At 38.0% G+C, this 19,093-nt stretch overlaps 1 protein-coding gene across 1 annotated transcript; it reads right to left on the minus strand.

Moving 5' to 3' along the window:
* LOC142032454 (fibrinogen-like protein 1-like protein) lies at nucleotides 1–15,123 on the minus strand. The gene is made up of 3 exons (XM_075031105.1): nucleotides 14,632–15,123; nucleotides 5,192–5,388; nucleotides 1–1,681 (listed from the first exon to the last, which is right to left on the minus strand). The coding sequence occupies exons 2-3, from the start codon at nucleotides 5,337–5,339 to the stop codon at nucleotides 981–983; spliced, it is 849 nt and encodes a 282-aa protein (XP_074887206.1). The 5' UTR covers nucleotides 5,340–5,388; nucleotides 14,632–15,123; the 3' UTR covers nucleotides 1–980.
* Nucleotides 15,124–19,093: the final 3,970 nt, after the last annotated feature.

Below are 19,093 nucleotides of genomic sequence, written 5' to 3' on the forward strand. Positions count from 1 at the left end.
GTCAAGGTTGAGTGCCAAAACAATTGAAGCTAGCAAATGTGAAGTAAAGCCAACACCCTCTTCTTTTCTCACAGTGGTATCAGAAAAAGAGAAAGCTGAAGCACATCATGGAACAGGGAGAGGCAACAGTCAAAACATTATAAATGAAGTGGAGTAATATTCAGAAAAAAAATGGAGCAATAAGTAAACAATTGTGAAATCCATTTGATCTTTTAAAAAATGTGTTCACTGAGTTTCTTGGGGAAAAATTCAGAGGAGTTGTAAGCTTTGGATTAGTAGCTTTAAATGGGAAAATTGATGATCCCATTAGCTCTGAGTGCTCTAAAAAGAAGAAAGAAAAGAAAAGCCCATGCTGAATAGTTCATTGTGTATGGGATCATTAAAAAGTAGAGATAAAAAGAAGAGTCAATGAAGGGGAAAAGAAGCCATGAGAGGTGAGGCCAATTCCAATTTTATATTTTAAAATACCTTTCACTAAAGGTAAAAAGGAAAGGCCTGATGCTGCCCTATGGTACACCATACTCTCCAATATGTATTTTGTAAATGTAGGTACTTCACCAGAAATTTCCTTCCTGCATATGTGAAAATGAAGATGTACAATTACAGGAGATCAACCATGAACATTCATACTGGAGCAAAACCTTCTGAAATGCATGTATATTCATGTGTATCTCGTACAAGACATCATATCCTGGATTTCATACCTGACTTCTCTTATGGCTAAAATACTGTAAAATTAATTATTTAAATCTTCTGGTAGAGGCCTCAGTTTCTGACAGTGACTTCTCACTTGTGTTGTTGGTAGATGTCTATGTCCTGGTCCAGTCCTGGATGATATGCTATCATAAAGACCTTGCAGAGGTCCAAATTAAATTTTCAATCATGATTACTTAGTGTGATTATTCACTCAATGAGAGCGTGAGTTCACTTCAGTCACTGGACAAAGAATCCATGTTCCTGTCAAAGTACACATGGCTTATCTACAGTTCAACTTTCTGACATAGACAGGGCTTGGTTGGATATGACAGGCTGTGGTCAATGGGTTTGATCATCATCCATGCAAACTTGCACATGCGTTGCTTGTTGCAGTCCTTTTGCCAGTATATCACATTCCTACGGTTTAGATTTGCTCCAGCACATGCATCATACCACCAGCCTCCGCCAGGAACGCCATTGTGTTCCAATTTAGCACAATTCTGAAAGTAATTATCATTGTCTCTGTCCTTGGTGGTGAACTTCTGGTTGTCATGGAGATAAGCCTCTGTGTCCAGGGTCAGAGCATCAGTGGCATTGCCTTTGTATAGACCAACCCTGATTCGGTATTGAGACGCTTCGTCTTCAATAAGGAATGGTTCATACTGTCCCCATTTGATTTCAGCATTTAAGTTTACAAGTTTAACTCCAAGTATATATTGCACAGAGCTGCTAGTTAACTGATGCATATATTCATTTCCTAACCAGTGGTTGTCAAGAACGGAGCCAAATCCGTATTTGTAATCCTGCCAGGTCCTATCAAAGTCGACAGTACTATTTGCTGTAATGTGCTGGATTACTGTCCAGCCACCATCCTGCATGTTACAAGAGACAACAATTGGGTCCTCCTTTGGTTGGATGATGTAAAGACCATCTCTGGAATTTCCTTTGGAGCGCTGAAAAATCTCAAAACAATCCCTTGGATAGTCTGAGTAGGGAAAAAAAAAGTTTTAAAGTAAATTTCTATTCAAATAGTAAATTTTAGATATTGAACTCTGTCCTTTAGAGTGAGTGAATGATTACCTTCTGACTGGAAGCTGACTCTGACTTCATCCCAGCTGGTGAGCACCTACTTAGCTAACAGGGGAAGATTTCAGGGCAGAACAAGCAGGAAATGTTCAGAAATTCAAAAAAGGGTTTGTTACCCTGCCATACAACAGAAGTGTGATTTTGCATTTATGACAGAAATATGGCTGAAAAGCCAAAAGTTATGTTCAGACCATTCCTTTTCCACCTGCGTTCTTCCAGTTTGAGTAGTCAGCAAGTTTGCAATTCCCTGTGCCATGTGTTGGACCATTGTGTTTAATTACTAGAGCTAGCCTTATCCTCAAATAAATCTAATTTCTCTTTAACCAATTTATACTTCAGGCATCTGTAACATCCTTGCATTATATTCCAATAAGTATGCCATGTGTTCATTGGTAAAAGGGAGATATTAAAGCACATCTCTTGCTAATACAAAACTTACAAACATCTGAGGATTTTCTTAGGAACAGTTCTTGTCATTCAAACTCCAGGCTAAATCTTACAACTGATTTGCAGGTAGAACTACAGTGCTGAACATCAATATCAGGAAAATAGGTGAAAGTGCTTTTCCACTTTAATGCTTATCCAGTAGGCTCAGAGGGCAATAAAAATGGCATATAAGGGTTGGGATGACCCTCTCTATTGGGTTGAAATATATATACACTGTGTTTTTTCAATGTAACTTGCTTATAAGGTAACTTCTTGCTATAGTATAGTATCAAGCATCTCTGAGACTAAGGCACAATGCTCTGCTTTTTACAATTGACTGGGAGACTGCTAAGAACCAGAATATAATTTATTTAAATATACATTTATGGATGTATGGATCCATATATAGAGAATTACTTTTGTACAGAAGGATGATATTCAATGTCTGTTCCGTTACTCAGAAACATGTTTATGAATTGAAATCACTCACTTCTCCATAGAGTTGAAAGGCATATCATTATGTCATTATACTATGGAATATTTGTAATTTATATTTAATAAAAACTTGACAATTTTAATATCTCTATGAGAAAAATTCCTACAGACCACCTGTGATGTAAAATGACAGTTCTTCAGACCTATGAAATCCTGTGTTCTGTCCTGACAATGACTGGTAGCAATTTAGATACTGTATTTAGAGCCTAATTTTTTCTTCCGGGAAACTGGGATAATTCAGGACAAGTATGGCAAGATGTCCTAATTTATTTTTTTTTCCCCTCAAAAATTTGCCAGAATATGATTAAGGAAAAATATTTCCAAATACAAAAATTTAGAATAAAAGCTCAGAAAAAAACTCTTCTCTGCCCAAATCACTGACCAGAGAGCCCCTGCTGATCCTTCTGCTGAACACATTGTTTTTCTTTACCTGAAGAGAAGAACAGAGTCTGAAAAGAGTCAATCTCATTGTATGGTCTTGTGACCAACAGATCAAAAGTACACTGAACAGTTTGGTTACTGTGGGGAAAAAAAAAAAAAAAAGCCCCCAGCTTTCTAGAAAGAGAAAGGGACCATGACTCACTATTTTATCTACTACTACTGGTCCTGTGGGAAATTATATCATGCAGTCTTCTTCACAGAATTATTAAATTTCTTCTCTTCCAACTGGAAAGCACTGTAGACTTCAATAACTGTTGCTACTCTGTTAGAAATACTCATCTGGTTCCCAATCTAATTTTATTAATGTCCACTGTCCATCTCTTTTCTTTCTCATGCCATGTTGTCCTTTAGTTAAATAGTGCTTATTCCTGAGTAATAAGCACTGATGTACCATGAGGACAACTATATTTTTAATCAGCCTTTGTTTTGTTAGGGTAAATTCTTTTAGGATAAATAAGTTCTTTTATTATTTAGTGTAAGATAAATCTTCTGTTTCTTTATTGTCTTAGTAGCTTTTCTGTATCACTTCACTGCAAATAAATCTCCTAGAATGTGGGTAAAATTTGCACACGGTATTGCAGATGGCCTTATATAGGGCCACCAATTCTTCCCAAGTCTTATTAAAACCATCTCTGTTAATATATTCCAGGATTGCATTTGTATTGCTTAGTTTCCTTTAATCTAGAGTCTGGTCTTTGGATCTTTGTAACTGGGAAGGTCCTCACCTTGCAGTAAAACTTAGAATTTTGTACTTTATTTTTCATCTCAATGGTATTACTTAAGAACATCTGGTTATTATTTTTTTTCTGTGCAATATTCTGATTTTTTGTATTGGCATTTCTCTACTTCATATTATAATTAAATATTATCAGCATGTTCTTATTTTTGCGTCACTATATTTAATAAGATTTCTGAAAAGATCACTTATAAGCAAGTACTTTCAGTTTCTCCTTGAGTTTATGGTTTACTTTTCTACCCAAGTCATTTTCTTTTCCATCTCTACTGAAATTATAATGTAACTCTACCTTCTCTGATTTAATATTGTATGAAGTATTGTATCATAGGCTTTGTAGAAGTCCAGATGGACTAAGCCTGTTAAATAGTATTACTCATAGTAACAGTATTGTGTTAAATATAGTCTTTCATATTTGATATTCAGAAGTTTATTGGTACTGGTAAGCCACTCAGGACAGATTTTCAGGAGTATATAGGCTTTCCAAGGTCTTATTTTCATGCATTTCATTGCCTAATAGAATCTGCAGTCATGAATAGAATACTTTAAATCTCAATACTATCTGCATGACATTGTTAAATACCCTGAAAGAGCAGAACTGTGTACATGACTTTGTAATGCAGTTGTTAGAACATTTGCGTGGTAGACATAGCCTGACTCCAAACCTGACCCCATGATTTTATAGAATGATTATTTAAGTGATTCACATAGTGATGTCCAAGCCAGCGATATATACAGTGACACTTGTATTTGCCTTTCTCAGTGAATATTATTCATGCAAAATAGAACAACTTCTATAGATGGCTAATGAGAAAATAATTTAGGCTGATTGTTAGAGGATTCACTTGGAAAGTGAATTTTATAAACCCTCAAGTGCCATCAGTTGAAGGAAGAAAATGAATCAAACCCACTACTCTTTTTGTGTACATTTTATGTGGGATCTACTCTAGTAAATGTATTAGAAAACATACCAAGCTGGACCGTACAAGCTAGATAGGCAGAGGGATGCCTCAGTTATAAGTACCAATGGGATTTAAGTACTGAGGTGTCAGATGTAATCTAGATAGGATTGTCCTAAGAGTAAGTCTTCAAATGCCACAAAATATATTTTTACAAAAAATCTGTTAATTTTCTTGAATTAGATGGCAGCTGAGCAAGGATTTTAAAGATTCTGGACTTCAGGGCAGGACATGTTCATATTGCAAAGTATTTTTGCAGGGCTAACTTTCAAATACGTTGGCTGAAAATGTTTACAGCAAAGCAATGAAGTAAAACACAGCATGCATCCAAATTACTCACTCTCTTCATGAGTACCTTTTTCATTGGTGTTACCCAGTCTCTCATAGCCTCTTTGGGGGAGAAGGTGGGCATTAGCCAAGACCACTGCCTCTTTGGTGCTCACTGACACAGTGCAATGAGAGAGCAGGAACAGAATAAATCCCGCTGAGCTTCTCAACAGCATCTTCCTTCCGAGTCAGTCCTCCTGCAGCAATACAGAACTGTAACACAGACTGGAATTGAAAATGGAAAGATTTATGACTTTTAGTATGAAAGTCCTGAAGGAGAAAGGTATTGAAATACCTAGCTTCAGTATAGTGAGCCTCTGCCAAAATTGGCTTCTCCCATCTTTCAAGGACCTCTCCTTTTCCTGATGTCTCACACACTATTTCTGACTGGTCATTCCTCTGACATGGAGCACTGGGCTGCGACACTTAGAACATCTCTCACCTCTGTCACCTTGTAGCATGCAGGGCAATGAAACATAATGTAATCTTGTGTGTGACAAAAAGCCATAGAAAGTAATGTAATGACAAAAGAAAAAGCACATCTTATATTTATCAGAATTGAATTTTGCTTATTCCCCAAGTCCAAACTGCAGTGAAATAGAGGCACCAGTGGTCGAACTGGCAGAAACAGCAACACTGGCTCTGCTGACTGTCTGTAGTTCAAACAGTACTCAAAGACATGGCTTTCTGAGTGCTGGGAATATTTCCATGCACTGGAGAACTTGCTTCAACACGTGGGCTACACTTTTTACGAATTTCCATTTACAGCTTTAAATAATAGGCCATGGGTTTAAATCAGATCAAAAAAAAGATAAAAGCTCAATAAACAAAGTAAAAAGAACTTTTCTGCAGCCTCTTCAAAACTCACAAGTATTCAATATATTGAATCAAAACAGTTTTGAGCCTCATTTTGTCCTCCTTTTGGGGTTACGCATCTAGTAACCCTCTCCATCCAGCACAGCAAGAATGCTTAGGCTATTACTGGACTAAATTCAGCTTAGACTGAATCAGGATAACACAGGTTTCCCATACTATCAAAGGACACGTTTACTTAGACTCTAGCCAAACTCTTTAATATTTTTTTTTAAGGACTGAGCTCCCCACAGTGGCTTTGACGAAAGCAGAAAACAGATCTAGCAAGCAGCAATTCAGTCAGAGCTTATTTCCTGCCCGCATCAGCACAGAGCTTACAGAGGTCAGTACTCTTCTCTACAGTGGTTTATGTTGCAACAGAGCCACATTCCTTATAAATCTAATGACTTAGCAGCAGATTCAGCAAACAGTTTTCCACAGAGAAAAAATATTCAGCACATTTTTTTAAAAATGCCCAAGATGAATTGTTGTAATAAAGTTCAGGTTTAAGAGTTAATTTTTATACCTACCATACAGAAAAACAGCAAACCAGAATTTTCTACTCTACCTAAAAATATTCAATAATAATCCTGATTTATTATTAATATAAAATTTGCTATCTTATGCAAAGCTTCTCATCTGATATTGGGATTGTAATAAACTGGAAAATTACCTTCCATGAAATTCAGCACAGGGTTTCCCTTAAAGCATTTAAGTTCTGCTCTGTGGGCATTTCCCACTGTCCTTTCCCTGAAAGGGGAATCCTTTTCCCTGAAAGCTTCTATTATTTTTGCAGTTATTGATTATTATATTATAAATTACTTTAAATCAAAACCTAACCCACAAGCATCACTAAACTTCAAGAAATCTGTATTTGGTTCTGGAGTTATTTTTTTAGCTGTTTTGTTTTTCTTTTAGCATTTTCTAGTGAGTCAGTCTTTTTTCTTCCCTCATATTCACACATTGAAATGATTTACAAATCCATTTAATTCCAGAATAGAACTTAGTATTATAAATTATTAAGAAAGCAACTGAGGAAAACAGCACCAGGCAGGCACCTTACCTCTTTCAAGTGAAGCTTGGCAAAGAAAAACACACACAAATGAATAAGCTCATTCTCTACAGTTGTACTTTGCCTGCTACTTAAGTCCAGGTGAATAAATCAGCTCCAACACGCTATCTCAAATGCAGCAAAATTGCATCTTCATTATTTCACACTGTGTGCTTACTCTGGTGGACTTTGCTCTGACATATTACACTTGCAAGTAAGCATGTATGAATTATAAAGTACAAAGTTCTTCCATAAGGATTAAAACAACATAGTAACTAAATTAAATTTTCTTGATTAATAAACAAACACACTGATGGAGAACCATTAAGAGGTTTTAGTTCAGTAAATTACTTATGTTGCTTAAATACACACAGGCAGATGCTCAAATTTACTATCTCATTTTGCATGGGTGAATTAACTAGATGCTATACTGCTAGTCACATTTAAAATTGTATAGAGACAACTTGATTTTTAGTATTAGGAACAAACCAACCATAAACCTTGTTGTTACTTCATGTTTTAATGTGAATGAATCAGAAACAATGTCTCAGAGCTATAAAAATGGAAAAAACCAGAAGCAGAACAGGCTGGTCAACAAGTTTCTGGTTTAGTTTATTTGGATTAACAAGAGTTAATTAACATTGAATAGGGTCAAAACTGTAATGAATTGGATGAATTAATTGTTACTTTATATCTGAAAGTTATACTGTCTATCTGCATGGCCTCTAGATGATGTCTAATCTAGCATTTACCCTCTTCAAGATGAGCCAACACTTAAGTTTTTGTGCTCCTTGATCCAGCCTGCAACCCACTGATCAGATTCCATCCCTGAAACAAGCTACAATTAAAACTGATGGAGCATTTAAGTCCTCTGCAAGCTCTACCTGAGGATTTGTACTATGCATAATTTCTGTTCTTCAATAATTCATCCTCAGTGAAAGCACAATATGTGAGTATTTGTATTTCATGCACAATTAAATACACATAACAAATGTTTTAGGGAAGATTTGCTTGTAACATTTAAAAGTCAGTGATATTTCTCTTCATTTTTAAAGTACAAGCAATGCTTTATTATATATGAGGGTGGCCACAGCAAGTCCAAACAGTATCTTTTCCCTCACACTGGTCAGTAGCAGAGCTACAGGGAAAAGTTTAAGAACACATTCTCTCTGCTTTTAGCATTATGCAGCTCAGGGAATTTCAGATATGTGTGTGACATACCTAATTTCCCGTTAGTACCATGCTTTAATAAACCTTGGCTAAGGCATGAAAATATTGTATGTAGCTTATGAACTAGTGAAAGTGCTTTGAACAGATACAGATCTTGCTGAAATAGTGTACTAAGAAAGGGCAAGAGAAGATACCTTTCCATTTTGTCCATACTGATACACTCTAGAAAACACCATTAACTTTAGTGGTATTTATTGATAGGTCTCATGTCATCCTGTAATAAATTGGGATGCATCTTTGTTTTGTACCTTTGATTCCTACATTTTCTATCACTGTTTATCTCCTCCCCCATCTTTCCATTTTTCTTTACTTTCTTCCTGTTTGCTTCTCTGTTGATTTCCAAACTTGCATCTGAGCTGGCAGAGCAGAAGTGAAGTGGGAAGCATTTAATTAGAAGAAAGAAGAAAGGGCAAAAGCATTCATTCACTCGTGCTCAGAAAGGCTTCTATTTCTGTAGATGAAAACTTTGAAAAACAACAAAAATAATTACATATCTCTCTCTCTGCTCTTGATCAAGTATTTTGAGAACAATTTTTCAGCCCTGAAAATTATATAATGATCTTAAGGTAGGACTACATTACATTGGTATGATTTGGTCATATACAGATTTCAAAATAATGCATTACTATAATGACTTATTGTTATCCACATTAATTAAGATACTTAGTTTCTCAGCCCAGTGACTGCATATTCCTTCCCCACAATATGTTGAAGTTTTAATTATCCCTCTGATTCTGCTCAGATTTAACAGGCAAGCATTCATTTGAATTTTTCCAATGCAGCCTCACCTATGTGGAAAGTCTCTTTACAAGTTCTCTATATTTTAACAACTCATGGCACACCCTTGCAAAGGAAGAATTTGGCTGAGATTGATCAATTTACTACTTCATCAAGCTCTGAAGTTAGTTGCAAAGACAATCCAGCTACTGTATTGCAGCTAACCAGATTCTCTGTGTAATGGATATGAAAAATACCCATATCTAACCCATATAATGAAGCCATCAGTTCTAGCAAGGGCAAAGCAGTGTTAATTTAACCTTAGTAGTCTAAATAATGATGTCAGTAAGTTCCAGTAAATATTATAGAATCATAGAATAGTTTAAGTTGGAAAAGACCTTTAACATCGAGTCCAACCGTAAACCTAACACTGCCAAGTCCACCACTAAACCATGTCCCTAAGCACCACATCTACACCTCTTTTAAATACCTCACAGGGATGGTGACTCCACCACTTCCCTAGGCAGCCTGTTCCAGGGCTTGACAACTCTTTCAGTGATGAAATTTTTCCTAATAGCCAATCTAAACCTCCTCTGCCACAACTTGAGGCCATTTCTTCTCATCCTATCACTTGTTACTTGGGAGAAGAGACTGACACCCACCTCGCTACAGCCTCCTTTCAGGTAGTTGTAGAGAGCGATAAGGTCTCCCCTCAGCCTCCTTTTCTCCAGGCTAAACAACCCCAGTTCCCTCAGCCCCTCCTCATAAAACTTGTGCTCTCGACCCTTCACCAGCTTCATTACCCTTCTCTGAACACGCTCCAGCACCTCAGTGTCTTTCCTGTAGAGAGGGGCCCAAAACTGAACACAGTACTCCAGGTGCGGCCTCACCAGTGCCGAGTCCAGGGGAACAATCACCTCCCTGCTCCTGCTGGCCACACTATTTCTGATACAGGCCAGGATGCCGTTGGCCTTCTTGGCCACCTGGGCACACTGCTGGCTCATATTCAACCGGCTGTCAACCAGCACCCCCAGGTCCTTTTCTGCCAGGCAGCTTTCCAGTTACTGTTTCCCAAGATTGTAGCATTGCATGGGATTGTTGTGACCCAAGTGCAGGTCCCAGCACTTCACCTTGTTGAACCTCATACAATTGGCCTTGGCCCATCGATCCAGCCTGTCCAGATCCCTCTGCAGAGTCTTTCCACCCTCAACGAGATCAACACTCCTGCCCAACTTGGTGTGATCTGCAACCTTACTGAGGATGCGCTCAATCCACTCATCCAGATTGCTGATAAAGATACTAAACAGAGCTGGCCCCAATACTGAGCCCTGGGGAACACCACTTGTGACTGACCACCAACCGGATTTAACTCCATTCACCACAACCCTTTGGGCCTGGCCATCCAGCCAGGTTTTTACCCAGCGAAGAGTACACCTGTCCAAGCCATGAGCAGCCAGTTTCTCCAGGAAAACGCTGTGGGAAATGGTGTCAAAGGCTTTACTAAAGTCCAGGTAAACAACATCCACAGCCTTTCCCTCATCCACAAGGCGGGTCACCTTGTCACAGAAGGAGATCAGGCTGGTCAAGCAGGACCTGCCTTTCACAAACCCCTGCTGACTGGGCCTGATCCCCTGGTTGCCCTGTACGTGCCGTGTGATGGCACTCAGGACGATCTGCTCCATAACCTTCCCTGGCACCCAGGTCAGGCTGACAGGCCTGTAGTTCCCTGGATCCTCCTTCCAGCCCTTCTTGTAGGTGGGCATCACATTAGCTAACTCCCAGTCAACTGGGACCTCCCTGGTTAGCCAGGACTGCTAATAAATGACTGAAAGTGGCTTGGCGAGCACTTCCACCAGCTCCCTCAGCACCCTTGGGTGGATCCCATCCAGCCCCATAGACTTGCGCGTGTGTAAGTGGTGTAGCAGGTTGCTAACCATTTCCCCTTGGATTGTGGGGGCTTCATTCTGCTCCCTGTCTTTCAGCTCAGGGGTTGGGTACCCAGAGAACAACTGGTCGTCTTATTAAATTCTGAGGCAAAGAAGGCCTTTTCCTCATCCTTTGTGACTATGTTTCCCGCCGCATTCAATAAAAGATGGAGATTCTCCTTAGCCCTCCTTTTGTTGCCAACATATTTATAGAAACATTTTTTATTGTTTTTTACAGCAGTAGCCAGATTAAGTTCTAGCTGGGCTTTGGCCCTTCTAATTTTCTCCCTGCATAACCTCACGAAATCTTTGTGGTCCTCCTGAGTTGCCTGCCCCTTCTTCCAAAGGTCATAAACCTTCCTGTTTTTTGCTGAGTTCCAACCAAAGCTCTCTGTTCAGTCAGGCCAGTCTTCCCCACTGACTCGTCTTTTGGTACACGGGGACAGCCTGCTCCTACACCTTTAAGATTTCCTTCTTGAAGAATGTCCAGCCTTCCTGGACTCCTTTGCCCTTATGGACTGCCTCTCAAGGGACTCTGTCAACCAGCCTCCTAAACAGGCCAAAGCCTGCCCTCTGGAAGTCCAAGCAGTTCTGCTACCCCCCCCCCCCCCTTACTTCTCCAAGAATTGAAAACTCTATCATTTTGTGATCGCTATGCCCAAGATGGCCTCTGTCCTTATTGGAAAGGCATTGACACAGGCTAGCAACTTGTGTACCCAGGGTCTTGAAAAGGCTTGAGATGGGCGATTTATGGCTTTGTATTGTTGCCAGAAACATGTACAAATGCTAACTTTCATGCAATAATCTTGTTCAGCATACCAAGCAACTCAAGAGACAAAGTTCTAAAAAGGCAAAACACATAAAACATAAAAAAGGGCTCACTGAGTATCGTTCCTGAAAGAAGTTTTATGGGTGCACAGCGCAAGTGATTGGGAAAACAAACAAACCAACCAACAAAACAAAACAACCAACAAAACCAGGCTATAGAAATACTTCTGCAACTCTGAGTGACTTTGAATTGCTTTGCAACCTTGGCTAAACGCAATTTGGTATCTTTGTATAAGATCAGTAACAAAAAAAAAAATGTTCATAACAGTTCTCACTTGTTCTTGAACTTCTGAGCTGGGAATAGCATATGAAGTGTGTTTTGTCTGACAACACAGCAGTTATTAAATGCTGAAACACATTGCACATAAGACTATTCTCAATACAGCTTCTAAACCTCTTTTTACACATTCATTATTTGTGAGATGAACCATTATTTGGGAAATGAACTAAGGTATATATTTTTGACTGAATGTAAACCAGAACAAATGCTTCCCTCTTAAAAACATTTGACTTTTCAAATGTTCAGCAACTTTTTTTTTCCTTCAGATTTCTCTACGAAAATATTCCAAGGTCTGAAGTAAACATTAAAACATATTCCTCATGTCTTCCTGTTGAACCATAGACTAAATTCTAAAGGTGTAGAAAATGAACTGAATTGAAAAGGGTTCCCTTTCAACAAAAACACTGAAGTAGGACCTAACTTGAAAAATAACATCCAAATCCATCATCGTGGAAGACCTTGGAAAATAATTGTTTGGTTAGCTGACAGATAGGACTAGTGGTAATGAAAAACTTGTTACTCAGGTAGCTTTGGAAAAGGGTATGATAGGACAACTTGTAAATCAGGTGGCAGAAATGGCCAGATACAATCATTGCAGGTGAAAACTGTTGGGGAGTATTTGTGTGGAATGCAGTTTAGGTAATGCCTTTCTTAATATGGTAGAATTTGTGATTCTGAGGAAAGGAAAAGTATGTGCAGCATTGTAAGCACAATATATTAAAAAAAAAAAAAAAGGCAGATCAAGAAACTTAGGCAACCATTTTCTATCCTCTCTTGCCAAGAGTCTGAGAGAGAAAGGCTCTTTAAGGGGGCTGAAAATTAATAAAAGGTACTATAATGAAGGAGAAATGACAAACTGTCTCATGAAGAAAGGCAGGAACAATACTAGAACTCAAAAGTGTCTGGTTCAAGAGTTCTTTAAAAATTTGAAAGTCAGAATGAAGTTGTGCAAATGAGTGTAATAAAAGGACAAATACCTAAGAGTGACTACATAGGAATAACACAATAACAGACTAGGATAAAATTAGAGGTTAAGATTAAAAAGGTTACCATTAGCAAGGGACAAAACCCAGACAAATATTCTGTAAATGCATTGGAAATAAAAAGAATTCAAAATGAAAAATCCATTATTTAATGAGGGAGGAGGGCAAATGGCACAGATTTGGTATCTTTTTTGTTGCAGACTTCATAAACAGCAATCAGATACTTAATGAAATTAATTTTAATGAAGGAATTCGACTGGAGACCTGAATAGGCGAAAAACTTTTCAAAGATACTGAAGAAGTTAAGTATTTTCAAAGTGGCAAGGACAGATCAAATTCTACAGGCACCTTATGAACTAGCAAAAGACCTCTCTGAATCATTTATGATTACCTTTTAGAAGTCATGGACGTCCCAGAGAACTTCAGTGGGCATAGTAGAGGCCTATCTTTTAAAAAGGGGGGAAATTAAGAGAAATAAAGAACAGTGAGCTACATTTCAAAACTCAGAAAATAAGAGAACTAAAAAAACCGGGGGATGGTAAGGTGATGAAAAGCAGCCAGCGTAGACTGGCCAAGAAAGAAATCAAACCAGGCTTCTTCCTCCCTGCCACATGGATCCTTCCCTTTCCTAACCTTTGGTCCTTCCTCTAAACATTCCATAGGAAGTTTCACACATTCTCACAGTCCCATAATAACCTTTAAACAATTCCAAAGTGCCCTTCCCCCTGCAACCCACAGTGAGTCCCCTCTAGGCAGTAGTTCACTCTGCAAGGAGTTCTGAGTGAGTTTCTTTGGTTTTCACACCAGGGACAACAGTCTAATCATTCTCCTTTGGTAGTCTTAGGAGCAGTCAAGTCTGTGTCTTCCAGTCTTCACTGATTAGGTTAACTAGGGTTCCTCTGCCTGTCACTATTCATCTGAACCTCACCAGGCTTTTCTGTTTATCATGATTGATCACATAGTCTAACCGTAATATGGTGCAATGACATAACCTGTGACTTGGGAGGTTCAAATTGGACACTTGGGAAAGCTTATTCACCAGGAGCAGTGCAGCATAGGAACAGCTTTCCCAGACGGACTGGGAAACCTCCATGCTTGGAGGTTTTTAATACTGGCTAGACACAGCACGACTGAACTGGTGTTGGGGATAATCCTGCTCAAAGTGAGGTTGACTAGAGACCACCAAAACAACCAACGCTTCCATCATCAACTGCCTGGACTTCAAAGATAACAAACCTTAAAAATATCTAGCATTTCAGGTTTGATCCAGATTTGGCATATTGCAAAATATGATTCAAACTCAGAGTCATATTTTAAACATGACTTATCTAGATATCAGTCAGTTGCAGGATAATTTCTACTACAAAAAAGACATTTAGTAAAATCAGTAAGATGAAAACACTTTCCATTTCAATGTACCAGTTTTACCTCAAGTATCCAATCAAAAACAAATAGCAAAAAATATTTGATAAGTGCCTGCACAAATATTTGGTTTAACAATGTTAGCTGATTATTAGCCCAAAGATTTTTAGCAAGCAATGTATTGATCTTTGATTTGGATCAATTAGCTATACCATTTAGTTTATAACGTTGTAGCCTAACCTTGTAATGCAAATGTCTAAAAATTATTTTCTCATCTGGGACAAGAAGCAGCTGGGAGCATTGCCATGGCAACCATCTCATTTCCAAAGAGAGATTCTGTGACTTCTGTTGCTCTCTAGCAACCTCACAGCTGAAGTAGCATTGCTGAAAAAAACCAAGAAAAAAAGAGCAGCTTTTCATATAGAGCAATATACTGTCACAAGAAATACTTGGAAGGATCATAAAACGAACGCTTCAGAACATAAGGCAGACTTTAATTAAATTAAATTCTCAGTTTGATGATGAGCCCAGGGAAAAAACAAACCAAAAAACCAAACCCAAAATACATATAACCTGCCACACTAACGTGTGTGTCTGTGCAGTTGACTGTGGAATCAGTCTCTACTGGAAATGATGGTTATCACAGATCTCACTGTCTCACACTAACTACATGACTTAGTTTCTTGATCCTGGCGTTAAGGAAAATGGACAGCAATGTGAATAATACACAGAGGGTGGATAGGGTGGGAGCAGAAAAAATGACTACCAAACCGACACATTTCACTGCCCACAGTCCTCCCCAGGAGACAGGTTGAGATCACATCATAAGAATTAGTCAGATTGCTCCATGACTACTGAAAGGTTTTAAGGAACTGAGGTGTTAAGAACCTATAGTCTAAGGACCTATACAGACTAGAAAACCTGTAATACCTCTTTAACGCACTGATTCTGAAACTTAACCTATAAAATTTAGAAATTAAGGGAAGTTCATGCACAGATCTCAGGGTTATGGTTTAAAGTCTCATTTATTTACCCTTGCTTCAGTTTGGTTAGCTTAATGACCTTTCCCAGCTACTGCATTTTAAGCATTCCTTGTTATGGCATAATTAGGCCACAGATGATGGTCACTCAGAGGAGACTACCTGGAAGTGCTACAGCAGTACAAGGCCATACACATGTGAAAAGTACATTCCTACAGTGTAAGCTAGGAGCTTTCCATCACCTACTGTCTGCAGCCATCATGTGGAATAGTCATAATGCCGTGTTCAACAGCCGAGACCAATACCCCTTGCATTGGCTGGAGAAAAAATACTGAACTTCCTTTCAAAAGAAACATTGCAAACACAGCAGAGCCCATTTCATGGTTTGGACTTCTGTTGATAAACTGTATTAATACTCTCAGTAACACACGTTGTTATTGCAGAAACACCTGCTTATTCAAATTCTTAACTTGGAACATAAAATAATTATTAGGCAGTAAAAGTATGTAAACACAAACTGTATGTAAAGTATTAAAAATACATGAAGAAAAGAGTAGGCAATGTGAGCACCATTTAAAGAAAAAAAACCCCAACAAACAGTGCTTAAATCAAGTTAGAAATTCCAGTCTTTATAGTGGTAATCACTTCTTACAAAGAAGCACATTTGAGAAAGTGGAAGCTTATCTAGTTAAAAAAAGGCTATCAAATTTGAACAATGTACAAAAGATTAAAAAAGGCTAACAAGGTACTGCAAAGCTATAAAGGCACTTAATGAGCCTCAGAAGGCAAGTTCAGTCCATCATATTTAAAAGGTGCATAAACAGCTACAATGTATGGAGAGCATGCAGATTTTTTTGTAATACACATTTAAGATTGAAAGAGGCAGAATTCCTCAAGTGTTTCTTTCCTGTATGATACCAATGAAGTGGGCTGAAAGCAGCAGGTGACTTTCAGTGTTAGGTACTGGGATTTAAGTTGACATTTTTCATGAGGAGCTACCTAGGCCCTCTGGACACTCTCTTCTTCCCTCTTCCCCCCCAAAAAGAAAAACTGTAAACAGTGCATTTTATTAAACTCGTGTATTTTCAGTGAACTGTGGCTGACTCTGTACCGTCTTTCTAATACTCTCCTCAGGGTACGCTTAAAGGGTTTGAAAAAACCCCTACAATAAAATAAGCCTCAAACGTATTACAAAAAGCACAGCAATTTGATCAGCTCTTTCCAGGACAAATGACCTCTCCACCATTAGCTAGCTACTTGGTGATAGAAATAATTGGTTGCTACCACTGAAACACTTGAAAGCACAAGTGAAGTATAGAATTACTTCTGCCAGCACCAGCTGAATAGATTTTGCTACAGCAATTTCAACAAGACCTTTGTAGTCTTCATAAAAATGAAGGGCAAACAGAAGTGAAAACCTTTGTGTAAATACCACGTGAATAGAATTAGCAGGAAAACAAACCAAAACAAAAGAGGGACTATCAGCAATACAATTCAAATCAAAAAATTGGAGGATGACAAGATAAGGTTTCTCAAGGAATCTCTACCAACTGTCTACCACATGCTTAACATGTTGGGGACCCTTACAAAGTTACAGGTAGAAGTATTATTTTTACAAAAGGACCATCTGGATCCTTTAATCACATACCCGGTAACACCACCGTGGTTCGATCCTCATCACTTTTGGTAATTATGATGATGGATGCTGCACTTACTCCACTATAAGCCTGTCTTTTAGTAATTGTTCCACCTCTTATCTGATCTCCTCCTCTTTGTAAGAGATAATGTGTAGCACTGCAAAAATACAACCTCACTAGGAGGCTTAATCTTGTCAGATACTCTTTCTCCTCAGTGTGTTCTACTAACTACCACAGTCAAGAACTTAAATCTTTATTAATACAGCTTATACATTTCCCACCTGCCATGCTGAAGCAATCTGAACCACATCTATGGAAGGCTGAGAAAATGAACTGGTAGGAAAAGAAACACTTCTCCCCACTCCCCAAAATTAGTTCAAAGTCTTATTCTGTTCTGATCCCAGGAACGGGAAGTATTAGTCCGAGTATTTAACAGGATTCTCCTTGCATCTGCATGGTAAACAGCAGTCCCGTGCCCTGCTTGGGTGACTATGAGCTTGGGTGTCCTAGTCTCCAGTCTGAAACACAAAGGGAAATGGTACACCCGTGCGTACCAGACAGCAAGATCCTTAAAGGATCCAGAGAGCTTCTGAGAACATTCTAATATTTCAAACAGAAAATATGCTATTAAAAACCTTTTTACTTTTTTTACTTGCTCTGTTTTCAAATGAGTTTCACCACCTTTTATATTACTTTGTGTTGTTTATCATCAGCTTTAAAGAATCAGTTCAAAACCCAGTTTCGGTCAAAAAATGCCATGAAAGGTTTTCTTTCTGTTGTATATTCACTACCATTTGCCCTTGACTGAATGACAGTCTTTAATTTTTATTCCTATCAGCCATGCAGAACCAAATACATAATAAAAATGAGCTCAACTGTAATCTGTTTTTGTGCATCATCAATAAAAGAGCTAAGTAGCTAAGTTCCACTTGCACAGAAAATTATATTGTCATTAAATCTTCATAACCTTATTGGAAACAAAGTATTACACAAGGTTCACTGCCAGCATAATTTGAAGGAATAACCTTGTAATTTCAAAAGTAGACAGGTTTTCCTGAAGAATCAATATTTATTATGATAGAGGATTTATAATCCTTTATGGATTTTGAAACAACAGAAATACCCCCCCCAAGCTATTTGTGACCTCAAGCAGCTTTCACTAGCTTAACCTGAAAATAGACTAAAACTCAATACTATTCCTACAGACAATTTTGTGACTAAAAGCTCCCTGAATGTTGTATTATTTTATGGTCTGAATCACCAGATTTTACACACAGTATCAACTTCAAAAGAGTCATTAAGATCTAAGGTCCTGTCTTTACAGACACTGAAATGATGAAAGGAGTAAAATTTTTGAAATTCTACTTTTTTTCCACAATTGATACTGCTTGCTTTTTGGCACTTAAAGTGTAATAATGTGTTTTGTAGTCAGTCCATTGGCAGACTATCACTTCCCAATGCCCTGTGCACCACAGGTGCATCTCGTGCTTTTCTTGCCTAAGAATGTGCAAAATGTGCATTTTTTTTAACCTTTCAACATACCTTCTTCAGTAAATCTGCTTTTCCGCTGAAGTTCAAAATTTTAAGTTCTTTCTGTATTCCTTAGCCCATCAATCGTAGATGTAAACACTTCTATTCTCCTTCAGTTCATTATAGAAGCGTAATATATAGCCATATATATCCATATTTCATTCTGACACATCAGAATGAAAAACATGCATTGCCACTAAGTATTTACTATTATTTATATTTCATATTGATTATTTTCCTAAAAGAAGTTTCAAATGAAACAAAAAATCATAGGAATACAAATTCACCATCTACTATTAATAGCAACAGGATTAAGGTCAGACATGATGTCTTAAAAATTAAAGTGAAATCCTTTTAGTACCTTAAGGTACTGCTATCACTGTTAGCCTGCAAAAATAGGATCCTTTTAACAAACTGTAAAACAAACTTTGCCCTCTTTGAGCTACTGATCACACACAACTTCTATGCAATTAAAGGTCCCTTAACACCCAGTGGAGATGTTTAAATGGATCTTAGTGATTTAATACACTTTTCACTAAACTGGAAGAGTATGTA

Source organism: Buteo buteo, chromosome 6 (genome assembly GCF_964188355.1).
Source record: "Buteo buteo chromosome 6, bButBut1.hap1.1, whole genome shotgun sequence".
NCBI classification, from domain to species: Eukaryota; Metazoa; Chordata; class Aves; order Accipitriformes; family Accipitridae; genus Buteo; species Buteo buteo.

Excerpts from the sequence above, each read along its gene's own strand:
- LOC142032454 (XM_075031105.1), bottom strand. The coding sequence starts at position 5,339 with ATGCTGTTGAGAAGCTCAGCGGGATTTATTCTGTTCCTGCTCTCTCAT. Across the intron at positions 1,682-5,191 it reads GGGTAACACCAATGAAAAAG|ACTATCCAAGGGATTGTTTT; the intron begins GTACTCATGAAG and ends TTCCCTACTCAG.